This window comes from Triturus cristatus, chromosome 1_1, assembly GCF_964204655.1.
Source record: "Triturus cristatus chromosome 1_1, aTriCri1.1, whole genome shotgun sequence".
Classification (NCBI taxonomy): Eukaryota; Metazoa; Chordata; class Amphibia; order Caudata; family Salamandridae; genus Triturus; species Triturus cristatus.
The window spans coordinates 74,963,492-74,985,716 of record NC_140579.1 but is presented as its reverse complement, the minus strand read 5'-3'; the positions used below and the strand labels follow the sequence as shown (position 1 = coordinate 74,985,716).

General features: G+C 45.9%; 1 protein-coding gene across 5 annotated transcripts in view; it reads left to right on the top strand.

Annotated features, from left to right (window-relative positions):
• The window catches only part of LOC146869478 (keratin, type I cytoskeletal 12-like), a 37,197-nt gene that overhangs the window by 2,995 nt on the left and 11,977 nt on the right, over positions 1 to 22,225 (top strand). Inside the window, exons 3-10 of one of the 5 annotated variants that reach the window (XR_014959938.1) lie at positions 9,521 to 9,677; positions 11,911 to 12,069; positions 12,455 to 12,580; positions 13,815 to 14,032; positions 14,278 to 14,327; positions 14,737 to 14,822; positions 16,757 to 16,842; positions 17,464 to 17,513. Coding sequence is in view for 2 of the 5 variants with exons in the window: in XM_085599871.1 (XP_085455997.1) it covers positions 9,521 to 9,677; positions 11,911 to 12,069; positions 12,455 to 12,580; positions 13,815 to 14,032; positions 17,464 to 17,513 (710 nt within the window). In the remaining 3 variants the exon portion in view is untranslated. Of the gene's footprint in view, positions 1 to 9,520; positions 9,678 to 11,910; positions 12,070 to 12,454; positions 12,581 to 13,814; positions 14,033 to 14,277; positions 14,328 to 14,736; positions 16,843 to 17,463; positions 17,514 to 22,225 lie in introns of all 5 variants that reach the window. The other 4 variants (XR_014959933.1, XR_014959927.1, XM_085599871.1 and 1 more) reach the window with 4 other exon arrangements.

Genomic DNA, 22,225 nt, shown 5'->3' with positions numbered 1-22,225 from the left:
GCGATCACTTCAAAATATATACCGATGACTCCTATGTGGATAGTGTGGATGGAATGCATTGCACCGACTGCACTGGATAGCTATGCTGTGCTGCCCAATTATATACTCATGTGGAGAGTGTGGATGGAATGCATTGCACCGACTGCCGTGGTTAGCTATGCTGTGCTGCCCAATTATATACTCATGTGGAGAGTGTGGATGGAATGCATTGCACCGACTGCCATGGATAGCTATGCTGTGCTGCCCAATTATATACTCATGTGGAGAGTGTGGATGGAATGCATTGCACCGATTTCCGTGGATAGCTATGCTGTGCTGCACAATTATATACTCATGTGGAGAGTGTGGATGGAATGCATTGCACCGACTTCACCGGATAGCTATGCAGTGCTGCACAATTATATACTCATGTGGAGAGTGTGGATGGAATGCATTGCACCGACTTCACCGGATAGCTATGCTGTGCTGCACAATTATATACTCATGTGGAGAGTGTGGATGGAATGCATTGCACCGACTGCCATGGATAGCTATGCTGTGCTGCCCAATTATATACTCATGTGGAGAGTGTGAAAGGAATGCATTGCACCGACTGCCGTGGTTAGCTATGCTGTGCTGCCCAATTATATACTCATGTGGAGAGTGTGGATGGAATGCATTGCACCGACTTCCGTGGATAGCTATGCTGTGCTGCACAATTATATACTCATGTGGAGAGTGTGGATGGAATGCATTGCACCGACTTCACCGGATAGCTATGCAGTGCTGCACAATTATATACTCATGTGGAGAGTGTGGATGGAATGCATTGCACCGACTTCACCGGATAGCTATGCTGTGCTGCACAATTATATACTCATGTGGAGAGTGTGGATGGAATGCATTGCACCGACTGCCATGGATAGCTATGCTGTGCTGCCCAATTATATACTCATGTGGAGAGTGTGGAAGGAATGCATTGCACCGACTGCCATGGATAGCTATGCTGTGCTGCCCAATTATATACTCATGTGGAGAGTGTGGATGGAATGCATTGCACCGACTTCCGTGGATAGCTATGCTGTGCTGCACAATTATATACTCATGTGGAGAGTGTGGATGGAATGCATTGCACCGACTTCACCGGATAGCTATGCAGTGCTGCACAATTATATACTCATGTGGAGAGTGTGGATGGAATGCATTGCACCGACTGCCATGGATAGCTATGCTGTGCTGCCCAATTATATACTCATGTGGAGAGTGTGGATGGAATGCATTGCACCGATTTCCGTGGATAGCTATGCTGTGCTGCACAATTATATACTCATGTGGAGAGTGTGGATGGAATGCATTGCACCGACTTCACCGGATAGCTATGCAGTGCTGCACAATTATATACTCATGTGGAGAGTGTGGATGGAATGCATTGCACCGACTTCACCGGATAGCTATGCTGTGCTGCACAATTATATACTCATGTGGAGAGTGTGGATGGAATGCATTGCACCGACTGCCATGGATAGCTATGCTGTGCTGCCCAATTATATACTCATGTGGAGAGTGTGAAAGGAATGCATTGCACCGACTGCCGTGGTTAGCTATGCTGTGCTGCCCAATTATATACTCATGTGGAGAGTGTGGATGGAATGCATTGCACCGACTTCCGTGGATAGCTATGCTGTGCTGCACAATTATATACTCATGTGGAGAGTGTGGATGGAATGCATTGCACCAACTTCACCGGATAGCTATGCAGTGCTGCACAATTATATACTCATGTGGAGAGTGTGGATGGAATGCATTGCACCGACTTCACCGGATAGCTATGCTGTGCTGCACAATTATATACTCATGTGGAGAGTGTGGATGGAATGCATTGCACCGACTGCCATGGATAGCTATGCTGTGCTGCCCAATTATATACTCATGTGGAGAGTGTGGAAGGAATGCATTGCACCGACTGCCATGGATAGCTATGCTGTGCTGCCCAATTATATACTCATGTGGAGAGTGTGGATGGAATGCATTGCACCGACTTCCGTGGATAGCTATGCTGTGCTGCACAATTATATACTCATGTGGAGAGTGTGGATGGAATGCATTGCACCGACTTCACCGGATAGCTATGCAGTGCTGCACAATTATATACTCATGTGGAGAGTGTGGATGGAATGCATTGCACCGACTTCACCGGATAGCTATGCTGTGCTCCACAATTATATACTCATGTGGAGAGTGTGGATGGAATGCATTGCACCGACTGCCGTGGTTAGCTATGCTGTGCTGCACAATTATATACTCATGTGGAGAGTGTGGATGGAATGCATTGCACCGACTTCACCGGATAGCTATGCTGTGCTGCACAATTATATACTCATGTGGAGAGTGTGGATGGAATGCATTGGACCGACTGCCGTGGTTAGCTATGCTGTGCTGCACAATTATATACTCATGTGGAGAGTATGGATGGAATGCATTGCACCGACTTCACCGGATAGCTATGCTGTGCTGCACAATTATATACTCATTTGGAAAGTGTGTGTGGAATGCATTGCACCGACTGCCGTGGTTAGCTATGCTGTGCTGCACAATTATATACTCATGTGGAGAGTGTGGATGGAATGCATTGCACCGACTTCTGTGGATAGCTATGCTGTGCTGCACAATTATATACTCATGTGGAGAGTGTGGATGGAATGCATTGCACCGGCTTCACTGGATAGCTATGCTGTGCTGCACAATTATATACTCATGTGGAGAGTGTGGATCGAATGCGTTGCACCGACTTCACTGGATAGCTATGCTGTGCTGCACAATTATATACTCATGTGGAGAGTGTGGATGGAATGCATTGCACCGACTGCCTTGGTTAGCTATGCTGTGCTGCACAATTATATACTCATGTGGAGAGTGTGGATGGAATGCATTGCACCGACTTCACCGGATAGCTATGCTGTGCTGCACAATTATATACTCATGTGGAGAGTGTGGATGGAATGCATTGCACCGACTGCCGTGGTTAGCTATGCTGTGCTGCACAATTATATACTCATGTGGAGAGTGTGGATGGAATGCATTGCACCGACTGCTGTGGTTAGCTATGCTGTGCTGCACAATTATATACTCATGTGGAGAGTGTGGATGGAATGCATTGCACCGACTTCACCGGATAGCTATGCTGTGCTGCACAATTATATACTCATGTGCAGAGTGTGGATGGAATGCATTGCACCGACTGCCGTGGTTAGCTATGCTGTGCTGCACAATTATATACTCATGTGGAGAGTGTGGATGGAATGCATTGCACCGACTTCACCGGATAGCTATGCTGTGCTGCACAATTATATACTCATGTGGAGAATGTGGATGGAATGCATTGCACCGACTGCCGTGGTTAGCTATGCTGTGCTGCACAATTATATACTCATGTGGAGAGTGTGGATGGAATGCATTGCACCGACTGCCGTGGTTAGCTATGCTGTGCTGCACAATTATATACTCATGTGGAGAGTGTGGATGGAATGCATTGCACCGACTTCACCGGATAGCTATGCTGTGCTGCACAATTATATACTCATGTGGAGAGTGTGGATGGAATGCATTGCACCGACTGCCGTGGTTAGCTATGCTGTGCTGCACAATTATATACTCATGTGGAGAGTGTGGATGGAATGCATTGCACCGACTGCCGTGGTTAGCTATGCTGTGCTGCACAATTATATACTCATGTGGAGAGTGTGGATGGAATGTATTGCACTGACGTACGTGGTTAGCTATGCTGTGCTGCACAAGTATATACTCATGTGGAGAGCGTGGATGGAATGTATTGCACTGACGTACGTGGTTAGCTATGCTGTGCTGCCCAATTAAAAACTCATGTGGAGAGTGTGGATGGAATGCATTGCACCGACTGCCGTGGTTAGCTATGCTGTGCTGCACAATTATATACTCATGTGGAGAGTGTGGATGGAATGCATTGCACCGACTACCGTGGATAGCTATGCTGTGCTGCACAATTATATACTCATGTGGAGAGTGTGGATGGAATGCATTGCACCGACTGCCGTGGATAGCTATGCTATGCTGCACAATTATATACTCATGTGGAGAGTGTGGATGGAATGCATTGCACCGACTGCCGTGGATAGCTATGCTGTGCTGCACAATTATATACTCATGTGGATAGTGTGGAAGGAATGCATTGCACCGACTTCACTGGATAGCTATGCTGTGCTGCACAATTATATACTCATGTGGAGAGTGTGGATGGAATGCATTGCACCGGCTTCACTGGATAGCTATGCTGTGCTGCACAATTATATACTCATGTGGAGAGTGTGGATGGAATGCATTGCACCGACTGCCATGGATAGCTATGCTGTGCTGCACAATTATATACTCATGTGGAGAGTGTGGATGGAATGCATTGCACCGACTTCACCGGATAGCTATGCTGTGCTGCACAATTATATACTCATGTGGAGAGTGTGGATGGAATGCATTGCACCGACTGCCGTGGTTAGCAATGCTGTGCTGCACAATTATATACTCATGTGGAGAGTATGGATGGAATGCATTGCACCGACTTCCGTGAATAGCTATGCTGTGCTGCACAATTATATACTCATGTGGAGAGTGTGGATGGAATGCATTGCACTGACTTCACTGGATAGCTATGCTGTGCTGCACAATTATATACTCATGTGGAGAGTGTGGATGGAATGCATTGCACCGACTGCCTTGGTTAGCTATGCTGTGCTGCACAATTATATACTCATGTGGAGAGTGTGGATGGAATGCATTGCACCGACTTCACCGGATAGCTATGCTGTGCTGCACAATTATATACTCATGTGGAGAGTGTGGATGGAATGCATTGCACCGACTGCCGTGGTTAGCTATGCTGTGCTGCACAATTATATACTCATGTGGAGAGTGTGGATGGAATGCATTGCACCGACTGCTGTGGTTAGCTATGCTGTGCTGCACAATTATATACTCATGTGGAGAGTGTGGATGGAATGCATTGCACCGACTTCACCGGATAGCTATGCTGTGCTGCACAATTATATACTCATGTGCAGAGTGTGGATGGAATGCATTGCACCGACTGCCGTGGTTAGCTATGCTGTGCTGCACAATTATATACTCATGTGGAGAGTGTGGATGGAATGCATTGCACCGACTTCACCGGATAGCTATGCTGTGCTGCACAATTATATACTCATGTGGAGAGTGTGGATGGAATGCATTGCACCGACTTCACCGGATAGCTATGCTGTGCTGCACAATTATATACTCATGTGGAGAGTGTGGATGGAATGCATTGCACCGACTGCCGTGGTTAGCAATGCTGTGCTGCACAATTATATACTCATGTGGAGAGTATGGATGGAATGCATTGCACCGACTTCCGTGAATAGCTATGCTGTGCTGCACAATTATATACTCATGTGGAGAGTGTGGATGGAATGCATTGCACCGACTTCACTGGATAGCTATGCTGTGCTGCACAATTATATACTCATGTGGAGAGTGTGGATGGAATGCATTGCACCGACTACCTTGGTTAGCTATGCTGTGCTGCACAATTATATACTCATGTGGAGAGTGTGGATGGAATGCATTGCACCGACTTCACCGGATAGCTATGCTGTGCTGCACAATTATATACTCATGTGGAGAGTGTGGATGGAATGCATTGCACCGACTGCCGTGGTTAGCTATGCTGTGCTTCACAATTATATACTCATGTGGAGAGTGTGGATGGAATGCATTGCACCGACTGCTGTGGTTAGCTATGCTGTGCTGCACAATTATATACTCATGTGGAGAGTGTGGATGGAATGCATTGCACCGACTTCACCGGATAGCTATGCTGTGCTGCACAATTATATACTCATGTGCAGAGTGTGGATGGAATGCATTGCACCGACTGCCGTGGTTAGCTATGCTGTGCTGCACAATTATATACTCATGTGGAGAGTGTGGATGGAATGCATTGCACCGACTTCACCGGATAGCTATGCTGTGCTGCACAATTATATACTCATGTGGAGAGTGTGGATGGAATGCATTGCACCGACTGCCGTGGTTAGCTATGCTGTGCTGCACAATTATATACTCATGTGGAGAGTGTGGATGGAATGCATTGCACCGACTGCCGTGGTTAGCTATGCTGTGCTGCACAATTATATACTCATGTGGAGAGTGTGGATGGAATGCATTGCACCGACTTCACCGGATAGCTATGCTGTGCTGCACAATTATATACTCATGTGGAGAGTGTGGATGGAATGCATTGCACCGACTGCCGTGGTTAGCTATGCTGTGCTGCACAATTATATACTCATGTGGAGAGTGTGGATGGAATGCATTGCACCGACTGCCGTGGTTAGCTATGCTGTGCTGCACAATTATATACTCATGTGGAGAGTGTGGATGGAATGTATTGCACTGATGTACGTGGTTAGCTATGCTGTGCTGCACAAGTATATACTCATGTGGAGAGTGTGGATGGAATGTATTGCACTGATGTACGTGGTTAGCTATGCTGTGCTGCCCAATTAAAAACTCATGTGGAGAGTGTGGATGGAATGCATTGCACCGACTGCCGTGGTTAGCTATGCTGTGCTGCACAATTATATACTCATGTGGAGAGTGTGGATGGAATGCATTGCACTGACTACCGTGGATAGCTATGCTGTGCTGCACAATTATATACTCATGTGGAGAGTGTGGATGGAATGCATTGCACCGACTGCCGTGGATAGCTATGCTGTGCTGCACAATTATATACTCATGTGGAGAGTGTGGATGGAATGCATTGCACCGACTGCCGTGGATAGCTATGCTGTGCTGCACAATTATATACTCATGTGGATAGTGTGGAAGGAATGCATTGCACCGACTTCACTGGATAGCTATGCTGTGCTGCACAATTATATACTCATGTGGAGAGTGTGGATGGAATGCATTGCACCGGCTTCACTGGATAGCTATGCTGTGCTGCACAATTATATACTCATGTGGAGAGTGTGGATGGAATGCATTGCACCGACTGCCATGGATAGCTATGCTGTGCTGCACAATTATATACTCATGTGGAGAGTGTGGATGGAATGCATTGCACCGACTTCACCGGATAGCTATGCTGTGCTGCACAATTATATACTCATGTGGAGAGTGTGGATGGAATGCATTGCACCGACTGCCGTGGTTAGCAATGCTGTGCTGCACAATTATATACTCATGTGGAGAGTATGGATGGAATGCATTGCACCGACTTCCGTGAATAGCTATGCTGTGCTGCACAATTATATACTCATGTGGAGAGTGTGGATGGAATGCATTGCACCGACTTCACCGGATAGCTATGCTGTGCTGCACAATTATATACTCATGTGGAGAGTGTGGATGGAATGCATTGCACCGACTGCCGTGGTTAGCTATGCTGTGCTGCACAATTATATACTCATGTGGAGAGTATGGATGGAATGCATTGCACCGACTTCCGTGAATAGCTATGCTGTGCTGCACAATTATATACTCATGTGGAGAGTGTGGATGGAATGCATTGCACCGGCTTCACTGGATAGCTATGCTGTGCTGCACAATTATATACTCATGTGGAGAGTGTGGATGGAATGCATTGCACCGACTTCACTGGATAGCTATGCAGTGCTGCACAATTATATACTCATGTGGAGAGTGTGGATGGAATGCATTGCACCGACTTCACCGGATAGCTATGCTGTGCTGCACAATTATATACTCATGTGGAGAGTGTGGATGGAATGCATTGCACCGACTGCCGTGGTTAGCTATGCTGTGCTGCCCAATTATATACTCATGTGGAGAGTATGGATGGAATGCATTGCACCGACTTCCGTGAATAGCTATGCTGTGCTGCACAATTATATACTCATGTGGAGAGTGTAGATGGAATGCATTGCACCGACTTCACCGGATAGCTATGCTGTGCTGCACAATTATATACTCATGTGGAGAGTGTGGATGGAATGCATTGCACCGACTGCCGTGGTTAGCTATGCTGTGCTGCACAATTATATACTCATGTGGAGAGTATGGATGGAATGCATTGCACCGACTTCCGTGGATAGCTATGCTGTGCTGCACAATTATATACTCATGTGGAGAGTGTGGATGGAATGCATTGCACCGACTGCCGTGGTTAGCTATGCTGTGCTGCCCAATTATATACTCATGTGGAGAGTAGGGATGGAATGCATTGCACCGACTTCCGTGAATAGCTATGCTGTGCTGCACAATTATATACTCATGTGGAGAGTGTAGATGGAATGCATTGCACCGGCTTCACTGGATAGCTATGCTGTGCTGCACAATTATATACTCATGTGGAGAGTGTGGATGGAATGCATTGCACCGACTTCCGTGGATAGCTATGCTGTGCTGCACAATTATATACTCATGTGGAGAGTGTGGATGGAATGCATTGCACCGACTTCCGTGGATAGCTATGCTGTGCTGCACAATTATATACTCATGTGGAGAGTGTGGATGGAATGCATTGCACCGACTGCCGTGGTTAGCTATGCTGTGCTGCACAATTATATACTCATGTGGAGAGTGTGGATGGAATGCATTGCACCGACTGCCGTGGTTAGCTATGCTGTGCTGCACAATTATATACTCATGTGGAGAGTGTGGATGGAATGCATTGCACCGACTGCCGTGGTTAGCTATGCTGTGCTGCCCAATTATATACTCATGTGGAGAGTATGGATGGAATGCATTGCACCGACTTCCGTGAATAGCTATGCTGTGCTGCACAATTCTTTGCTGTAGGGAGGTCTTCTGAACGGGAAAGAGTTTCCTCGTGGTTAAGATTTGAAGAATATCACAACTCAGTTACCTTGATTCTTTCGCATTAACGATGTCCCTTTTACTGTCAGATGAGTAGCACAGCATTCAGACCCTTAACCCTTTAGAATAACGATCGGAAGAATCCTAAATGCTCAGACTTTTCCCTGCATATTTGGAATTCAGGCCACATAGCGCCCACTACAAACTCCATCCTTCTAGGAGATATCAGCAGGCGCTAGCTAGTAAGCAATGCAATGTGAATGGTTTCTTTCCTATTTGGTCTTTTCTTAGCTAACAGAAAATATCAGAAGTGCAAAAACCATACGATCCGTCTAAACCGTGTTCTTGTATTTGCTGCAGCAATGGTCATATTTGACTAGGGTGGTGGGAGGTCTGTAAGACACTAATCTCGCATTCAAAGTCCAAAACAAACTGAAGGATATTTAAAGAGAAATTACATATTTCTTCAATGAAGACATTTCTTTGTTATAGATGTCTTCCACAATATTGTACTTGTACATCTTTTATAAAAGCACGCAGACTTAGTTGCACCTTTAAGTGTCACAGGGCTTCTGGCAATGTGCTGTCGCAAACTTTCATTAACGCGCTTGGACCCTCAGATGTTAGAACTTGCTGCTTCAGATGTGTTTTTCCTTGGCTGTTATTCACCTCTCGTTACTTTCTTTTCCAGGTATGAGAATGAGCTGTCCCTGCGCCAGAGCGTGGAGGCGGACACCAACGGGTTGCGCAAGGTGCTCGATGAGTTGATCATTGCCAAGTGTGACCTTGAGGGAGAGGTGGAGAACCTGACGGAGGAGCTGGCTTGCCTCAAGAGGAACCACGAAGAAGTAAGAGCAATGTGGCATGAAAGTGCTGGTATTGACATAGATGGAATCCTATAACGTGTTACACGCCTTTGAAACGCGCTTTCTGATTTATTAAAGTTGTCTTAGAGTTGTGTCCGACAATTTACCTACGGCCATTGCACTGACATGCAGCTTATCGTCTACGGTTTGCATGGCACGTCAGAAACACCTAAGCAGTGGAAAGCATCCCATCTTTTCTCCTAGTCTTGCTCTAAGAAGAATATATATTGTGGTGCTCTCCGGAAAATTAGCTGTGGCAGCACTGTTGTTTCTTAACCTGTTGCATTCCTAGACAGGTTTCAGGTGTTTAATGTTAGGTTAGTTGATGGTGGAGAGAGGATATCTTTAGAGGATGGACTAACATTGACCTGAATATTCCAATCATTTTTGGAAGCCAGGGAAAGAATCAGATGGACAAACAAGGAAGTGTAAATGCATTACATTGGAAAATATTAATATATATGATTCAGGTGTCAACAGCATGGGGACTCAGGACTGAGTGATTTGGGCACTTCAGACAGGAGTGCTCAGCAATGGAGTGGAAACTCATTCATTTGAACTCAGAGCCCTGGTTACTGAACCACGACTGTTTGCGAGGGCACGTGTCATTCTTCTTCTTAGGCGATGTCTTCTTTCTGTCAGCTATGTATCCTTATAATTGAGCTCATCCCCTGCCATGTATTTTTTGAGTAATCCACATTGCCTTTTTTCTGCTGGACCATATATCTTTCACACAAGACAACAAATCTTTATTTTAGCTAGTCTAGATTTCCATTTTTTGCGATACCACAGTGTGTTCTTCTTGGTAGACCACATTGCCTTCCTAGTAGGATATTTCCTTCTGCTAGACAAGATCACATTTTCCTGTTAAACCTTTCCTCCTAAGCCACATCTGCTTCATTTTGTCTGGATACATCTCCTCTGAGCGAATCGTCTTCATGTTAGGATAGATCTCCTTCCTATACCATATCTCCGTTTTCCAGACCACAGCTCCCTCTCCCAATGATAGACCATATCTGCTACATTCCGTTTGTTCACATTTCCTACGGGTAGATGAAATCTCTCTTTGATAGATATACATTCCTGCTAGATCATAACCCCTCCAAGCCACATTTTTTTCATACTAGACCATAGATCCTCCCGGCCTGTGACAGGTCTTTTTATTCACGACTATACTGTTTTCTAATACAGCATCAGTTTTTCACTTACACTGTGTAGCCTTCTCTCAGACCACACATTCATATACGCTCCAATAATAACCAGTCTTTAAAGCACTTCAAACTAGGCGGTGCTATTACTAGTAGATACCATTTCCAAATGTAATGATACTCAATTGAGTAACTTCAAAAGAGTGAAACACAGAGTTGGGACTGTGAAGGATTTAGAACCTGTGACTTTCAAGCTATGCCAGATCTCAGCAGCAATCAATTAACCCAACCAATCTGCCTGGGACTAGACTGGGTCTCCTTACCAGCACAACTCAAAACCTTCTCGCCAACCAACACCACTTCCCATATCTAGACTACAACCTGCCTGCAATTGTGTCTATTAAATCAAACACAACAATTCATCTGCTGCTGTCAAAGAACTAAAAATATGCACTGAGGATAATGCCCAAGGTGGCACTTAAAATAACAAAAGCAGTGTTATAATTTAAAAGTGTATCTACTGATATCCCCTTTGGAGACGTAGATGCAACTATAAAGTACATCAACGGGGCTTTGCTGATAGTGGTGTTTGATGTGTGATGATACGCAGTAGCCAACGAGGTTATGATTTGTTTAGTGAAAGTGACCAAGCATGTGAATTAGTAGTGGCAGGAGGAATAACAGCTGCAACCACTAACATAACCTTTGGTACCTCTGGCACTGCTCCTGGCATCACTGTCAGGGATCACAGGAGACTGGGAGAAACAAAGTAAATATAGTTCAAAGAGCCATACTTCTGCTTGTAATGTACAATCATTGATCCTTGTCTCCCACCTCACAAGCCAATCAGAAGCGCTTGAGGGGCCAAGGCAGGGCCACTGGTCAAACCTGAGCTGGTACTGGGATCACATGATGCATGATGTCACTTCTGCTGCCTCTGCTCTGGAAATTTGGTGAACTGACTTATACAAAAGCAACGATAACAAGAGCAGAAAAAGGCACCCTTGTATTCTTGCCTATGGTGAACCCTTAATAATGCCCATGACATACTGCTACTCTTCCTGCAGGAAATGAAGGGACTCCTGGGAGCTGAAGGGCACCTCAGCGTAGAGATGAATGCCGTGCCAGGCATCAACCTGCTGAAGCTCCTCGGCGACATGCGAGGCCAGTACGAGGAGATGGCAGACAAGAATCGCCGGGATGCCGAAGCAAAGTTCCTGGAAGCGGTGAGGAAGGAATGAATGTCCTGTGGGCTGTGGGATAAGAAGGACTGAATTATGGAAAACCGAGATATTTTCAAAGAAACTATTGCCCCCTGAAATACCCATAAGGCTGTTCCGAAGTCAGTCTCATCCCAGACCCTACATAATATGTCACTGACTATGGCTTATCACCCACACAGAGTCCCCACAGATCAGTCTGGGAGGAAGTGCGTTTTAAATGTGCAATTTGCATATATTTTTCTCCTGACTGTAAAGACATAGACTATTTAAAAAGACAGGAATGGAATATGCCCGAGTAATTTCCTGTGGCTGGGATAAATTCAAGAAGTCCATCCCTTTTTGTAGTGTCTAAATATGTGACTTTACTCATTGCCATGCTGTCTCTTAGAGCACTGCCCTCAAACAAGAGATCTCCGCTGGGGCTGAGGAGGTCCAGACGAGCAAGAGAGAGATCTATGACTTGAAGCGCTCCCTGCAAGCCTTGGAAATTGATCTGCAGGCATCTCTCATAATGGTAAGTTGTCTCAATGACTCCAGTTCTTTCTACATGGACCTCGCTGGTGAGAAATCTTTCCAAGCATGTTAGATCCCCCATTCCCTGGGGAAGGTCTTGAAGAACCCACGACCATGCTGGAAACACCACTTATATAGCACATAGGTCTCTCTCCTTAGTGTGAATACACTTATATAACTGCCAAGATTCCTAGGTCCACGCGTCGGTATCTGTCCCAGTCCAGTTTATTTCTTCGTTTTCTAGAACTCGTAGTATTGGTTTTTCAATGGGATAAAATATACCTAAAGCCCCGGAATGCAAAGACTAAATCTGGACTCGAGCAGCCGGTCAGGCATGGACTCACGAAACTTGTAAGAGCGGCATTTATTTATATTAGTCAGTCTCTGTAGCTGAATGGGCTTGAATTCTACTGTTGGTAATCTCAGAAAGAAGGAATATAAATGTGACTTTTGAAGTGTGTGTTGACCCTTCAATCTGAATGTTACTCATAGTCACTTACTATTGAGTCTTCCCTTTAGCAGCGCCAAGAGGCACTTTGGTTTCTAATGCATTCCTTGGAAGTTATCTTTGCCACATTCCTTGTGTATGGAAGTCAAGTTCATCTATAAACTACCATGGGCAATACTCATATATTTTTACTTAATCTCAGAAATGTCACAGATTAATACAAATACCATCTGGGTGGGCAGGAGGCGTTGACAGTGTTGAGGGCCCTTGCTAAGGCAGAGAGAGTGGAGCTGGAGAAGGGTTGCACATTCAGTGGGGAGGCTTTAACATACACACAGCTGCATCCGCAGCTTGGAGTGGTGGTAGTAAGTGCACTGCGTACATACCATGAACCAGTATGAAGACTATTCCAAGGCTGCAGTCACAATGGGAACGAAAAGAAAGCATGAAGCATGTGGGCGTCGTCCCAGCATCTCCCCTCTAATAATTCCTCCATGCAGCCTTAAAGGCATACTGGACCCCTCTTGGCATGAATGAGAGAGGATGCCCCGACACTGCTAACAAATCCTGCATGTGCTTAGTTGGCAAATGCCTATTTTCTGATAAAAATGCAAAGAAAGGCTTGGTAAAGTGTCACACGTAAATGGACTTGACCGCAGTATATTATTCTGGACTTGGGGGAAGGGATGTAGGCTAGAGCCATTTTTCATCACTTTTGGCCCATTGAAAGCTAGAACACATTCCGTCACGTTGTTTCAGGTGTACCTCTTGTCTTTATTAAACACAGAAAAAATCTCTTGAAGCCAACTTGGCAGAAACAGAAGGGACCTACTGTGCCCAGCTGGCACACCTTCAAGAGAAGATCAGTCATATAGAGGAGGAACTTGAAGGAATCAAGGACGAGATGGAGGACAACATGGCAGAGTACGAGCAACTCCTGGACATCAAGAGCCGGCTGGAGAGGGAGATCGAGACCTACCGGTGCCTGCTGGAGGGTCAGGGCAGGTAAGACGATGGCAAGTCCTGAACACCTACACTTTAGCAATACTTAGGTTCCGAGCAAAGTTCTTCACCTGGGGTACCACTGCAGTGAAGAAAGGAGCCCTAAATTACCCAAAGAAGTAACATTGGTAACCCTTTGGTAAACCCTCACTTGAAACCTATCTTGTCAGCAGACATCAAGCATTGCGTATAGAATTAAACGACACTCTTAGTCATGTGTATGTAATATGCATGTCATTTCCTTTCAGTTTCAAAGTCGACCAAAAGGCCAAGAGTCATGGCACTCAGTCATCAAGAGGTAAGCGTCCCTCTTTCTGTTAGCTTTGTTATAAGGCTCGTAAATCACAGTGGTGGGTTCTTGCGCCCTTCTCCCATGTGTCTGTTTGAAGTCCATTGCACGCGCCTTTAGAGGGACTGTCTCAGCAGGGCTAGGTAAGCTAACTATGGGCACTATTAATCATGTGTGTCACCAGCCTTATTCCGGGTGGGACCTTTAACAGGCATAATGTGATTACCTTGGATGCCCCTTAGAGATGGGACTTTATTTCAATTATCTTTATTTCAATGTTGGGTGTCTCGTGTCTGTTAACTTTTTAATTCTTCTTCTATTTGACTAGAACCAATGTGCACACAGCTGTGGCACATCATGAGGCATCAAGTTTTACTGAAGTCCATATGTTCGGTTTATTTGTGTTTTTCTTTCCTAGGTATTAATCATGAGCGGCATCCACCATACAGCTGTTGCCATACTGAGGGTACACAAGTTGCTGTTCCGCCCTGATTGAGAAAGAGGGTATTTTATCTCATTGACACTGTTCACGTGCACTTCACTTACCTGAATTATGAATTTTTATGGTCCTGAAGAAGCGCTAATGACCCTGGTTGGGCGAGATAAGCGCGAAACATGTCGACCTATGACACCCAGGTATAGTGAGCCTTTGGGGCAATGTTTTTATTGAGCGGTTTTCGGACTGCGAAGGGTACAACAGTTACATTGCCGCTGCATGTTGACCCTTTTACTCGTTATCTATTTTGAACGCCCATTCTCTTTTTCACCCTCATTTGAACCCACTCCCCACACACCCTCATGCACCATCCGGCAGTCCTAAAAGATCTCCGACAAAGCGACCCTTCAGGGGACCCGTAGGGAATTGCAGCGCCGGCCCTACGAGGAGCAACTGCCCGATGATGAAGCATGACACCTCTTGGGGTGTGTGAGGGCATCAGAGGACAAAAAGTTTTTTTCCCCTCACTTGTGGGTACCTCTTACCTAAGGTTTCTTTGTTCACATCTTTTTCTGTTAAATGCACGGGTGACTTTTTGCACCCGTAAGTATGGGTGACTTTTTGCATCCTGCTTTAGGAACAGTGTCCTTCGTTGGTTAAAATGTATGCATCAGGAGCATGGACACTGGACCTTTAATAGCTCCTAGGTCCCCCCCTCTTTTTTGTTTTACATATATTGCACGGCGGTTCAGCCGAGGGACCTTACTATCCTTGTCTGTCCTTTCCTTTCTCAGACACATGAGTACCCGTTTATTGACACTGGGAGTGGTTGTCCCACTCCTCCTTGACTTCCTTGTGACAACTGAGATTTCGCCCCCGTATCTTTAACTGAGATCAATAAGGCTAGTGGCCTTAGGGTAATTCAGAGGTTACTACCCAGGTCTGTCTCAGGTTTATTTTCATTTAATATTACCGGTGTTATTGGGTCTCTGGTACTTCTAATTTAAATATAGTTGTCTGGTGTTTTTGGCAATAATCTTATTTACAATTGCTTTAATGCTTGTTCATTTTTATACAAAAATTGGGAGCATACACCTCCCTATCACCAGCCCCTTTTACCAAAATGACGCGGTGCCATCATATTTCCATTAACGGCATACGCTATGTAAGGGGAGGTGCTAGAGGAACATAGCCATCAGCAGCTATATGCCAATTATTTTTGCGCGCATGTACTGGGGATTAGTTTCCCCGTGTTATGCACATGCGCACCCTGTTTTCTGTCACAGCGCATGCGCTATCGGTCAGAATTCCGGAGGTCGATTCGGCACAAGAAATCTCTCAGACCCCTTTAATTTACTATTACCAATCCCGGCACCTCATTACCTGTTTCTGCTACAGCGCATGCGGCTTGTCAGAATTCCGGAGGCCAAGCCGGAAAAGGAAACCACCCTTCCCTCTCCATTAAATTACCACTAGTCCCGGCACCTTATTACCGGCGAACGTAATGGAGGGGTAGGTGTGGAGGAGGTAGCCCGCGTTTCGACGCGTAAGTAGATGAACTATGTTACTGGCTTTTCTGAGCCAATTAGCTCAGCGTTACTTGTACCCGGGACCTTCACCCCTCATTTTAATTCAGTTTATTTTTGGTTTGCTTGTTTTTTCAGCCCGACCATGTGCGGGCTTCCATTGCACGCTCCTTTAGAGGGACTGTCTCAGCAGGGCTAGGTAAGCTAACTATGGGCACTATTAATCATGTGTGTCACCAGCCTTATTCCGGGTGGGACCTTTAACAGGCATAATGTGATTACCTTGGATGCCCCTTAGAGATGGGACTTTATTTCAATTATCTTTATTTCAATGTTGGGTGTCTTGTGTGTCTGTTAACTTTTTAATTCTTCTTCTATTTGACTAGAACCAATGTGCACACAGCTGTGGCACATCATGAGGCATCAAGTTTTACTGAAGTCCATATGTTCGGTTTATTTGTGTTTTTCTTTCCTAGGTATTAATCATGAGCGGCATCCACCATACAGCTGTTGCCATACTGAGGGTACACAAGTTGCTGTTCCGCCCTGATTGAGAAAGAGGGTATTTTATCTCATTGACACTGTTCACGTGCACTTCACTTACCTGAATTATGAATTTTTATGGTCCTGAAGAAGCGCTAATGACCCTGGTTGGGCGAGATAAGCGCGAAACATGTCGACCTATGACACCCAGGCATAGTGAGCCTTTGGGGCAATGTTTTTATTGAGCAGTTTTCGGACTGCGAAGGGTACAACAGTTACATTGCCGCTGCATGTGGACCCTTTTACTCGTTATCTATTTTGAATGCACATTCTCTTTTTCACCCTCATTTGAACCCACTCCCCACACACCCTCATGCACCATCCGGCAGTCCTAAAAGATCTCCGACAAAGCGACCCTTCGGGGGACCCGTAGGGAATTGCAGCGCCGGCCCTACGAGGAGCAACTGCCCGATGATGAAGCATGACACCTCTTGGGGTGTGTGAGGGCATCAGAGGACAAAAAGTTTTTTTCCCCTCACTTGTGGGTACCTCTTACCTAAGGTTTCTTTGTTCACATCTTTTTCTGTTAAATGCACGGGTGACTTTTTGCACCCGTAAGTATGGGTGACTTTTTACATCCTGCTTTAGGAACAGTGTCCTTCGTTGGTTAATATGTAATATGCATGTCATTTCCTTTCAGTTTCAAAGTCGACCAAAAGGCCAAGAGTCATGGCTCTCAGTCATCAAGAGGTAAGCGTCCCTCTTTCTGTTAGCTTTGTTATAAGGCTCGTAAATCACAGTGGTGGGTTCTTGCGCCCTTCTCCCATGTGTCTGTTTGAAGTACTGTCTAGTATAATAAACCCTAGACACCAAGTGGTTCCTATGGGACATATCGTTTCAAGTTGGTAACAGTAGTGCATGTCATGCCACCAGATAAGGGGAGCGCTGGCCTTTGAAAGATTCTAACCTCCACTGCTCAACTTCTCTGTGTGGATTATTAAGAACAGAGATGACTGTGCTCAGCAGGTCCAATACGATGAGGGATTTAAAGGTGGAGTTAAGCCCATCACATTTCTAGGGCATGACATGCCCCACAAAACAAAACACTAGAAACATCTTTTTAGTTTTAGTTTTTCCAGTGTAACTACTGGCACCTTTTTCCAACTTAAAAAGCTAAAGTTAACATTGGTGGCGGCCATCTTGTTCTCTCTTTCCTTTGCTCTGATGGCGCTAACGAGGTGTGTGTGTGGGCGTGAGTGCTCCATATTAAGTATCAGAATAAATGTGCTTCACCTGTACTTGAGATGTGACAGTGAACACCAAGGATGGAGAAGGATGAAAGTAATACAATGACTGTAATTACACTGGGATTTCGTTTTATGTGCCATTCAATGCCCCATAAATATGTCAGGTTCATTTCTTCTTTAAAGCATGAACATTTCTTTTACATGAACCATAAGTGACACTTAAAACAGGATTTGCATTATATTTCTGCCTGATTAAAAATAACCCTTTTAGCAATGATAATTGCTTTTTTCGACATAAATTATTGAATTAGTCTCAACTTCCAAATGTTTGTAATGAAGCACACCTAGTTATCCGGAGCACTGGACTCCATACATCTGATGTGGTGGGGGCCCCACGCTATCTCAACTTCATTTGTCATATACAAGGTACCTCCTCCCTCAAGCACACACTCACTCCTGATGCCACTGAGTGGCTTCGCTGTGGGATGAATGTGGAGATGACCTTTAGGCTACCTACGACTCCTACGTTGACTGGGTTATGTAAAGACGGTCATCTAAGTCTAGGCATGTTAGAGCCAGAGAGGTCAGGATGGCCCATCAGGAGAACCTTCTCACAAGTCACTTGCATCACTGTTAACGTGTTCTCCTGCACCATTATTAACATGTTAAGATGAGGGGCTCTCATTATAAGTAGAACATTCCCACATGGTGCTTGCACCAACTAGAGCATTAACATAAGTCACCAATCAGAATACTTCCATGAGACACATACACCAAATTTAGGGCCTTATTTAGATCTTGACGGTCGAGGGACTCCATCACAGCGGTGACTGATATCCGCCTACTGAATATCCTATAGGATATATTAGGATTTATATTTCAGTGGACGGGATATCCCTCGAAGTTGTGACGGAGTAACCCGTCCGTCGATATCTAAATCAGGCCCTTAGTCTTAACGTGATGCACATGCACCAGCGACAATGGTCACATGGCAACCATGCACTAACTAGTCTATTCTCATGAGGTACATGCACCACGCAGACTCTTCACATGAGGCACTTGCACTAGCTAGTCTATTCTCATGAGGCGCATGCACCACGCAGACTCTTCACATGAGGCACCTGCACTAACTAGTCTATTCTCATGAGGCGCATGCACCACGCAGACTCTTCACATGAGGCACTTGCACTAACTAGTCTATTCTCATGAGGCATGTGCACCACGCAGACTCTTCACATGAGGCACTTGCACTAGCTAGTCTAGTCTCATGAGGCGCATGCACCACGCAGACTCTTCGCATGAGGCACTTGCACTAACTAGTCTATTCTCATGAGGCGCATGCACCACGTAGACTCTTCACATGAGGCACCTGTACTAACTAGTCTATTCTCAAGAGGCGCATGCACCACGCAGACTCTTCACATGAGGCACCTGCACTAACTAGTCTATTCTCATGAGACACATGCACCACGCAGACTCTTCACATGAGGCACTTGCACTGACTAGTCTATTCTCATGAGGCATGTGCACCACGCAGACTCTTCACATGAGGCACTTGCACTAGCTAGTCTAGTCTCATGAGGCGCATGCACCACGCAGACTCTTCACATGAGGCACTTGCACTAACTAGTCTATTCTCATGAGGCGCATGCACCACGTAGACTCTTCACATGAGGCACCTGTACTAACTAGTCTATTCTCAAGAGGCGCATGCACCACGCAGACTCTTCACATGAGGCACCTGCACTAACTAGTCTATTCTCATGAGACACATGCACCACGCAGACTCTTCACATGAGGCACTTGCACTAACTAGTCTATTCTCATGAGACACATGCACCACGCAGACTCTTCACATGAGGCACTTGCACTAACTAGTCTATTCTCACGAGGCGCTTGCACCACGCAGACTCTTCACATGAGGCACTTGCACTAACTAGTCTATTATCACAAGGCGCATTATCACAAGGCGCATGCACCACGCAGACTCTTCACATGAAGCACTTGCACTAACTAGACTATTATCATGAGGCGCAAGCACCACGCAGACTCTTCACATGAGGCACTTGCACTAGCTAGTCTATTCTCATGAGGTGCATGCACCACGCAGACTCTTCACATGAGGCACTTGCACTAGCTAGTCTATTCTCATGAGGCGCATGCACCACGCAGACTCTTCACATGAGGCACCTGCACTAACTAGTCTATTCTCATGAGGCGCATGCACCACGCAGACTCTTCTAATGAGGCACTTGCACTAGCTAGTCTATTCTCATGAGGCGCATGCACCACGCAGACTCTTCACATGAGGCACCTGCACTAACTAGTCTATTCTCATGAGGCGCATGCACCACGCAGACTCTTCACATGAGGCACTTGCACTAACTAGTCTATTCTCATGAGGCATGTGCACCACGCAGACTCTTCACATGAGGCACTTGCACTAGCTAGTCTAGTCTCATGAGGCGCATGCACCACGCAGACTCTTCACATGAGGCACTTGCACTAACTAGTCTATTCTCATGAGACGCATGCACCACGTAGACTCTTCACATGAGGCACCTGTACTAACTAGTCTATTCTCAAGAGGCGCATGCACCACGCAGACTCTTCACATGAGGCACCTGCACTAACTAGTCTATTCTCATGAGACACATGCACCACGCAGACTCTTCACATGAGGCACTTGCACTAACTAGTCTATTCTCATGAGACACATGCACCACGCAGACTCTTCACATGAGGCACTTGCACTAACTAGTCTATTCTCATGAGGCGCATGCACCACGCAGACTCTTCACATGAGGCACCTGCACTAACTAGTCTATTCTCATGAGGCGCATGCACCACGCAGACTCTTCACATGAGGCACTTGCACTAACTAGTCTATTCTCATGAGGCATGTGCACCACGCAGACTCTTCACATGAGGCACTTGCACTAGCTAGTCTAGTCTCATGAGGCGCATGCACCACGCAGACTCTTCACATGAGGCACTTGCACTAACTAGTCTATTCTCATGAGGCGCATGCACCACGTAGACTCTTCACATGAGGCACCTGTACTAACTAGTCTATTCTCAAGAGGCGCATGCACCACGCAGACTCTTCACATGAGGCACCTGCACTAACTAGTCTATTCTCATGAGACACATGCACCACGCAGACTCTTCACATGAGGCACTTGCACTAACTAGTCTATTCTCATGAGACACATGCACCACGCAGACTCTTCACATGAGGCACTTGCACTAACTAGTCTATTCTCACGAGGCGCTTGCACCACGCAGACTCTTCACATGAGGCACTTACACTAACTAGTCTATTATCACAAGGCGCATTATCACAAGGCGCATGCACCACGCAGACTCTTCACATGAAGCACTTGCACTAACTAGACTATTATCATGAGGCGCAAGCACCACGCAGACTCTTCACATGAGGCACTTGCACTAGCTAGTCTATTCTCATGAGGTGCATGCACCACGCAGACTCTTCACATGAGGCACTTGCACTACCTAGTCTATTCTCATGAGGCGCATGCACCACGCAGACTCTTCACATGAGGCACCTGCACTAACTAGTCTATTCTCATGAGGAGCATGCACCACGCAGACTCTTCTAATGAGGCACTTGCACTAGCTAGTCTATTCTCATGAGGCGCATGCACCACGCAGACTCTTCACATGAGGCACCTGCACTAACTAGTCTATTCTCATGAGGCGCATGCACCACGCAGACTCTTAACATGAGGCACTTGCACTAACTAGTCTATTCTCATGAGGCATGTGCACCACGCAGACTCTTCACATGAGGCACTTGCACTAGCTAGTCTAGTCTCATGAGGCGCATGCACCACGCAGACTCTTCACATGAGGCACTTGCACTAACTAGTCTATTCTCATGAGGTGCATGCACCACGTAGACTCTTCACATGAGGCACCTGTACTAACTAGTCTATTCTCAAGAGGCGCATGCACCACGCAGACTCTTCACATGAGGCACCTGCACTAACTAGTCTATTCTCATGAGACACATGCACCACGCAGACTCTTCACATGAGGCACTTGCACTAACTAGTCTATTCTCATGAGACACATGCACCACGCAGACTCTTCACATGAGGCACTTGCACTAACTAGTCTATTCTCATGAGGCGCATGCACCACGCAGACTCTTCACATGAGGCACCTGCACTAACTAGTCTATTCTCATGA